Here is a 9,010-nt window from a genome sequence, read left to right as displayed (position 1 = left end):
CCGGGGCAAAACAAAAAAAAAAAAAAAAAAAAAAAATGTTAAAATGCTAGATCAGACAAGAATAATTTACATATAAAATATAGCATGCTCAATTTAATACAGCATGTGAAGAACAGAGAGTATGAACATAGAGTAAACTAGGAAGTAAAATCTCAGAATAAATTCGGCTGTGCATTGATGACACCCGGGAAAAGAATTACCCCATGGAAGAAAGATACATAGATTTCTTTACCAAGAACCCTACACTTTTATAGCAACCACAAGACAGAAAGTGTTTGATAATACTGTATGTAGCACCTAGTAGCTTAAACACATACATAGCACAGTAACTTTAATGCAGGGGTGAGATTGTCAAAGATGAGCTTGAGAAACACATCTTCCTAAATGAAAATCACAGAACCAAATCAGAAATCACTACGTTTGTGACAGAAGCGTTATAGCATTTTATAAGAATTCATAGGTCAGAAATTGTTGGCAAATAGCATCCTGCTTTTCAAGAGAGAGGAATCTGATGTCATACTTAAATTTGTTATTTGGAGCAGGCCATGGAGTTCTAGATAGACATTAGCATCCATAAACATCATGAAACCAATATCTTTTGGGAGAGTCAAATACTCCTTCTTCTGTATCATGTTAGCAGGATTGAAATAGGAGCATCTACAGTGGCAGCTTTCCAGAGTAATAGCGGCAAAGCTACATAATCCTCTGCTATTCCCTGTCCATTTCACAAGAGACAAAGGCTAGTAAATCTACGCAGGAACTTCACAGATGCCATCTCCCTTCGCAAAGCCCACACTGGGCTAGTATTTCCTATTGCTCAGTTCAGCAAAGATCTGGATCAGTGCTTTAACTGGTGCTACAGACAAATGCTCAGAGGTGTTTAATTCACTTCACTGGACCAGCGGAGTTCCATTCAGCTTAAGCTGTTTGAGGGCAGTGCTAAATGCAGACATAAAGCACATGTCCAAGAAAAGGCATTTGTGTGTTTGCAGTGTTGAGCAACTACGCCCAAGTAAAGCTCTCCCAAATCCCCATACGTGATATGGCAATACCTATAGCACTGGGAAAATAAATAAAGGGGTAGTTTAAGTGTAATGTTAATTCCTTAAGACACTTAAGCTAATGGAAGGGCAAGTATTCAAAAATCAATAATACTACTATATAATACATACTTTTTCACTTCGTTTTGCTTTCTCTTTCATGTTTTCTATTCTCTTGGTTTTGCTCTGGCTTGTCCTTGTTCATATTATCCTTCTTCCTTTTCCTCTACTGTTCCCTGTCTGATCTTCTCTTGCTCTTTAAGACGTTCCTCTAGGAACTCTAATTTTATTCTACTTATTCTTCTACTCTGTCCTGTCTTCTACTGTGATCTGCTATCATAAGCAAATCAGGTTTTGGCAGGTTTTGCATAAAGCAAAAAAAAAAAAAAAACCACACAAAAAAATGAAAATAATTCTTACTTCATGTTTTATGTTTTTTCATGCCCGTTAACAACTTCTTTTAATATTGTTGCATTGATTGCTCTTTTTTACCCACATAATTTTGGAAGAACTCTTTATTAGTGGAGTCACACCAGATCAAAACCCGTGGTAGTACAGCCAAAATTGGCTCCTTAAGATTTGATTCAGCCAAGTCAACACTGCAGATCTCCCATGAAACTCAGTTCAATTCCATATGTAGAGTAATCTTTTTCCCAAACTGCTTCTAACTAATTTCTGTGATATAAGGAAAAATATACTCCAAAAGAAACAAATTTTAAGAGAATAAAAAGTAACATGGACTTAATTAGAAAATCTGAAAGCAAATGGAATATATGCAAACACCACAATGCCATAAAAAGCAAAGATTAAAATAATTTGATAGACATGTACCAAAGTTAGAGCATGAAAGACTCAATCCTATGGTCTTTACATACAAATGAAGAATGTTCCTTGTCTTCATTGATGTGGCAGTTAAATGTTCTCCCTCTTGTATGAGGAATATCAAGGCCCTGGATGCACCAATAGGCCTTAATTGCCCTGACCAGCCTTACCTGAGGCTTCTACCCATACTCTCTGTCCTTCAGTCCAGGAGCTCCATTGCAGCTCAGGCAGGTCTGAGCTATATTGTACATAAGGCTGGGCACAGCCCCGTCTCCTGACTTGCTAACTGAGCTTCCTGGAGGACCCCAAAAGTATCCATAGTCTTACTTCCAGTTGCGCGCCTCCTGCTGTTTCTGACCCAACTACCTAGATGGACCCTGGACCTAGCTTGCTATTTCACCTTGTCTGATGGCCACTGCACAGCTGATGCACAAGTTGTCACAAACCTGCCCTGTGGGGGATCAGGCACTGTGGGACTGCACCCTGGTCGGTGAAGCCCCTGACCCCACCTGTGTGGTGGTCACCCTGGGCTCCTGGCTCCCTGATCAAAAATTCTTGCAGAGATTTTTCATACGTACTCGCCCCCTTTTGTTACGTGTGTTATGTGGCTACTAGGATCCATTCGAAATAAAAAACAAACAAAAAAAAGGGTGTGGAGGGGTTATACTTTATTTAAAGTCAATATCTACTCTTTGGGATGAAACAATTAAAAGCCCTAAAGCTGGATATTCTTTAACAAAGAAACTTTGTTGCATATAATACTGTGTCTTACACGCACTATCTGTGTATTAAAGGGTTTTGAAATCGGTTTATCTGTAGAACGGTGAAGTTCAGTTTTAACCACACAATTTTTCCTTGGGAAAAGAAAAAATAATTACTTGTTCTGCAATGCCACCTGCTGCACGGAGTTAGGAAGCCTGACTCTCAGGTGAGGCCAGTATTCCACAGCTTTTAATAAATTCAGAAGCCAGAATTTATTAATAAAATCATTCATAGCCAGAACTTATTAATAAAATGAGTTATTTTATTCTGGTGGTGTTTAAAAAGAAAAAAGGAAAGAAAATACTCATATATGTACACACCCACCCACACCCACAAGCAAAGGCACAGCAAGCAAACTGTCAGCTGTAAAACAGCTTAGAGACAATGTAATAATGTTGTGCACTGTCATACTGTGCATTAATTTCTATCCTCACACAAAATATATTATGATAATCAAATATAGAAATGAAGTAAAAGCAGAAAATAAAGGACAGGACTAAAGAGCTCTTTAACTGTCCAACACAACCACCCCATCTGCATCAGTACAGATACCCTGCAAACCTGGTTCTCACATGGTGTAAGAATCACCCAGCATAGCTACTCCCCCCTCAGAAAGACTCCAAAATGCACCTCTGTGATGCAGTGCCATGTCCCTTTCCATGTCAGTGACCCTATGGGGTGGCCTGACCCCTGAATGCTATGTTGCGGTCACAGTCACCAGAGCCCCCCACACAAAGAATATTGCAGGCTACGTGACAACCCCTGTCCTGCCGGGAGACCCAAGAGGCCAGGTGGTAACAGCCTATGTGCTGGGAGGTCTGGCTAAAAACAGCATGACAGTGCAGTAATTAATCACGGCAAAGAGCTATAAACTCTCTTTTGTGTTGAAATGACACGCCTCTTCAGATTTTACACAGGGGTAGGACTATAGTGACCTAATTCAAAGCAAATTTCACTAAAACAGAACTCTAACTAGCCAAAGTGCAGCCCAGAAGCAGTAAGCTACAAAGTACTCATTGGACCTGAAAGAAGTTAGATCTCCAAACTCATTTATTCACCTTCCGAATTGAGATAAATATCAAATCTTACATTAAACATCTCATTACATATCGAATCACAAAAAGGTACCTGAGGTAAGACTGGAGTTGTTTGACTGTAACTACAGAAAACAGAAGCAAAGCAAACATCACTGTGTCTGAACTGACACAGATCACAAAGAAGTGAAATCACCAAGGAGTCAGGAAAAAAGGTGGTAACACAAAGGTATACAAACGTTCTCACAGAGGGAGCAGCGAGGAAGATGATAACAGCTTGGTGAGAACAGAGACAAAGCCACTCCAAGGAGAAACTAGTTCTACCATTTGCTGCTTCCACATTCACTGCACTTCCTCAGATTCTTGCTATGGGAATGATAGGGCAGCTGTAACCAGGAGCACCTTATCCTCTCTTTTTGTAGCAGTGTCTCTTTGACTGTTTTCTCCAGCTACCCTGTTTGTTCCAGGCTCGCATCTTACTGTAGCTCCAACTAGGGAAATCCCCAGTAGGAGGGAAAGCAAGAGACAGGAGCCTGCCTCAGAAGGAGGGGATGGAGACAAAGAGAGAGAGATATAAATGAAGAGTGCCTGTTCAAAGCTCAGTGAATGTCTTCAGTCATGGCTCATAGCTCAGAGGAATAGGGGATGGAGCCTGGCTGAGGCAAAGAAAGCAAGAATGTGAAAGTTTCCTTATCTATTTTCAGAAGGAGCTAATGTGTTCCATTAGTGAGAAACTGGGCATTCTGCAGAATGCACCTCTGAGATATGATTAGAAAAACTTGTCAAACTGGTTAAATATTTTTTCCCTTTTTTCTCTGCTCTAGTTCTTCGCATTTCCCTCTTTTTGACGTGTCCATTAAAGACAGTTAACAAGTTAATGAGGCCTAAAAATAATCATAAAAGAACAAAAGGATTACAGAGGAAGAAGTCAGTACAAGTACTGCTTTTAACTCAGTTCTTCCCAAATATGTTCTATTGATCTTGATCTAACTCAGCCACAAAGAAGCCCAGTAAGGTGGTCTTCTAGGTTAGATCAAGAAGAAGAGATAAGAGAGAAAGATGGAAAATCTTTTCACAATTAAATACAAAATCACCTTAATCCAAACCTGGCATACCTTTCAGGCTTTCTACCTCCATTAGAAAAGCTTGATTGGATACTCTTAAACTCTTAACTAAGAAGCCAAAGAGAAAGTTACTTCTATTAAAATCTTGGCCAGCTTTGCTGGCTTTTTTATTAAAACTAGAAATGATCTCCAGGTTATATTTTAACCTTCAGGAGGTATCATAACAGTGAAAATTATGTTTATGATACATTGTGTTAGATTTAAGAGCCCACCACTCACAGAAAATGGTGGCATTCTGTGGTCTGCTAGTCCATATAACCAAAAGTAGCTATACACAAGAAAATTGACATAATGGAGTCCACAGATACTGGATTACCTGATCACTGTTTGCAAAGCTGACTTCAAAGCTCTGCCTATCATCAAAAATTATCAGAGTTTGACCACTATTTCATTTCCCTGGTTTCAAGTTCTAGAATTCAAAATAAGACACTGCACTGCTTTACATGTTTCCTTGCCTTGTACAACATCACTGAGCTCGTATTTGTTAATCTTGCTTGAGAGAAAAATGGCAAGGAAGGGCTAAATACCCTCCCTCCTTGGGATGGGTGGGATCGAGGCATAAAGAAAATCAGTGGAAAGGATTAAAAGGGAAAAGGAAAAGAAGACAGATAGAAACACCCTCCGAGAATACATTAAAAAAACCAACCTGGAAAGCATGCAGGAAATAAAAGGGGGGAAAAAGGAGAAACAATAAAATGTCAGGAAGAGTTGATGAGTACCTGGAAATAAGAGCAAACAGAGAAGAAAATACCCTACTAATCATTGTTAACTCACTAGTTTTGAGAAAAAAAGTTATGACTCTAAAATGAACAAACCAGATTATTTCTTACCTTTATAGATACGGCCAAGTCCTCGGTAGTCCATTTGGTCTGAACAATTGAAAACAACAACATACTTTCCCAGGCACTTGCCCATGTCTTTAGTTGTCTCTGTTTTCCCTGTCCCTGCAGGTCCTGCTGGTGCACCACCCATACTCATGCCCAGGGCCTGAGCGAGAGTGATGTAACACCTATGAACAGAACAAAGAGTTTTATTAATCTTTTTCTACTATTAATTGCTTGAAGTCCATTAACATAACCACAGCAGCTGTTTTATACAAAATTGGTGAAGGGGGCAGGAATGGGTGTGCTTCTGTGTGGTAAGTCCTCAGTCACCTCCTTTGCACACTGTGAAGCTGAGTTACCAGGTCCCACCTTTGCTCCACCACTGCAACAGCCCAGGAAACACAAAGGCCAATTCTAAATGCTGAATACCAAAATACTGCAATATTGTGATTTTCTCACACTAATCATACATTGTCCCTCCATGACTCAGCCTCATTCCTCAGCATCCAAAACCACTGGGTTACTCCCTTTTTTTCCTGTCCTCCTACTCTTTATCCAGAACACACAAGATGGGCTCTCTGATGTGGCAATGGGAAAGCACGGAGGCCGGAAGCAGCTCCTGTTCTTGCCATTTTCCTACCAGCATGCCAAACCAGAGCAGCGCTGCCAGTCACATGAGGTCTTTGAGTTCAGAAGGAGAATGGACAAAAGGGAAGATTGTAAGAGGTAATGGTGAAAGAAGAGGAGGGATCCATGAATCTAGGATCATCTTCTGCTTCAGTTCAGAAGCAGACATCCTCAGGTTTAAATCTCAGCTTCCTTAGATGGTGTAGAGACTACTGCAGGGTGTAGGAAGACTGTTACAATCTACAATGCTCCAAAACCCCGGTTAAGCCATTTTAACCTTGTGAAACTCAATAGCTTTATGATATATCTTGGGAGAGAATGTGGGCACTGAAAAAAACCCAAATGATACCAGCTCGTGTTGCTTCCTATAAAATAACACAGTACTCCTTCTAATATAATAACGGTAATAATGCTTTGTCACCTTATTATTCAGTAATCAGTTAACAGGCACTCACTTAACACAGAAAAAATAGCACTCCTGACAATTCCGCTACTGAAAACAAGGTAAGGACAAACTGTGTACACAGTACAAGTCCTAAACAGAACATCCATTTCATTTTTTGGATCTGACATGACGTGGTCTGTGTCTGACATGATGTTTAGGAGCACTCAATTTCAGTCCCATTATCTTAATGTAATGTACTACTGCAAGTGTGTATTTATCATGTGCTTCAGGAATCTTTCTGAACAAAAAATCATTAGCCAAACAGCACTTGACTTCAAGTTGATTAATGGAAAGCAAAGATATCATTACCTGAAAATTGTCAGAAGCTCATACAAGTTGATATAGCAAAATTAAAAACATAAAAATAGAAAGTCCTATAAGGGGAATAAAATCTGTTCTTATGCAACACTGCTTAGGTATATAAGTTTCCCATGTCACACTAGAAGACATCTCTGCTTCAAATACTCATTCAACATACGACAGTGGATAGTCATTAATCCCTGCAGCTCTGTTTGGCTCTTCTAGCTTTGCCTAAAGACAGATACCTCTGTTCTTTTTTGCTGTTATTATTGTAGTTTAAACTCATTCAAAAGGCTCATTTTCTTCAATAATGTCACCCTGCCTAGTTTTCAATCTCGTGTGCCATAGCCCCTTGAATCAATCCCTAACCAATTAGGTTGCATTTCAATACCGCAGGCAAATATTGAATGACAAGTTTTTCTCGATACTGTCTCTCCTTGTGGGCAAAAATATTGTCTGCATGGTAGTGCTGCCATAACCACTAATCAGCTGCATGTTTACTGCTTCAAACATATCTCTCTCTAGGAACTGTAGAGGACATAATGTAGTGTTTGGCAGATGTGCGTTACATGTTAAAAGCCAAGTATCCAGCCAAGTAAAAGCCAAGCACAGGATTTTGGCTTTCTTAAATAACTCACTGGGCATAATTTTGGTTCAGAAATTGGCAAGAGTTTAAAATTTTGCTAGTAAATGAAATCTAGTAGCACAGGAAGTGCAAACACAATCCCAACATTAATTCAACGGCCTGTAGTGGTTCTTCACACAGCAAATACCTGAACACGCACAGTATTCTGACATTCCTATCCACACTTAAAAGAGCAAGCTCTGGCCTAGCAAATACATCTGCCTCCTGCCGAGCTGAAGCACTACCAAGTACTTTAGGAAAATAGTACATTTAGGAAAATATGCATCTAATGGGGTTTGTGCTGTGCTGTATAACTAATGCTCCAGTAATAAAAAGTTCTCCTCATGTTTTGCTCTCAGAGCTTTTTCTGTTTCTTGCCCTGTAATTCTCCACAGGCCTTCCCGAAAACCATACTGGCACTAGTTATTCCATGCTGTGTCCTGCGTTACTGCTTCTTCCTCTAGGGTGACTTCAAATGAATCACTTGCTATAATCTCAAATTCTCATGCAACTACCAGTTTACTGAAAACAGCAATATACTGGGGTTTAGATCCACATTGTTTAGGCTGGTGAAGTGTACGGCATTCAGGTGTGTTTAACTTGAGCACAAGTAAGTTTTTAAACACCTACCACAGTTCATATAGCTTAAGCGAATACTCAAAGGGAATTTAAGACCCTTTCTAGGGGTGTCTGTTTTCCCAAGCTGAATATATATAAGCACTGGCCTCTGCTGTTCACCAGCGAAACTGCAACCAAAGAAAGAACTCTGACTCAGGGAAGTTAATTAAATCAAAGGAATTAAGTCTTAGCTCCAGTACTACGCACTGCATTCTTTTTATAACTACCTGTCAGTTAAGGGAGTTATAACAAGCCTGTCTGTACATCCTAAGTATTCATTGCAGTAGGTGAACTCTACATCAGTGATTTGGATAATGCATTTATCCAAGTCTTCAAGAAAATAAAATCGAGACTGCTTTTGCCATTCAAAATCAGACGGAGATTTAATGTTCATGCGGACCTATAATGGAAAAGTAAATCATTAATACAGAAATGAAACAGTATAACAAATTCATCTTAAATTCCATACAGGAAAAAGTTTACTATGCATAAATTCAAGAGCTGGAAGAACAAGCACAGAACCAGTCAGGAGTCAAGATATACAGAATTACCTTTTCAAACCTGTCTATGACATCCTCTGATTTTCTTCTGAATTGCGTACAGAGATTGTGAATTGTGTGTTTTACAGAGACACTGAACAGTGATGGAAAACTTCATAAAAACCTACGTGACAATACTGGTTACACAGCATGGTTATCTGGTGTTACTACTCACAGAAATACTAAAGCGAGGACAATGCTTGAATATATTGTACACATGTCTATATGTTTCTTTTTGGGGGATGTATTT

At 39.5% G+C, this 9,010-nt stretch overlaps 1 protein-coding gene across 1 annotated transcript in view; it reads right to left on the bottom strand.

The window, feature by feature from the left end:
• Positions 1-9,010, bottom strand: part of LOC104491983 (dynein heavy chain 5, axonemal-like) — a gene marked incomplete at its 5' end in the record, with an annotated part of 143,474 nt that overhangs the window by 91,187 nt on the left and 43,277 nt on the right. Inside the window, 2 exons of the mRNA XM_010134480.1 lie at positions 5,613-5,791; positions 8,449-8,621. Of these exons, the coding sequence (XP_010132782.1) occupies positions 5,613-5,791; positions 8,449-8,621 (352 nt within the window). The remainder of the gene's footprint in view (positions 1-5,612; positions 5,792-8,448; positions 8,622-9,010) is intronic.

Source organism: Buceros rhinoceros, unplaced genomic scaffold (assembly GCF_000710305.1).
Source record: "Buceros rhinoceros silvestris isolate BGI_N320 unplaced genomic scaffold, ASM71030v1 scaffold3354, whole genome shotgun sequence".
In the NCBI taxonomy this organism is placed as follows: domain Eukaryota; kingdom Metazoa; phylum Chordata; class Aves; order Bucerotiformes; family Bucerotidae; genus Buceros; species Buceros rhinoceros.
The sequence above is the reverse complement of the archived record's forward strand: the minus strand, read 5'-3'. Positions and strand labels throughout refer to the sequence as shown.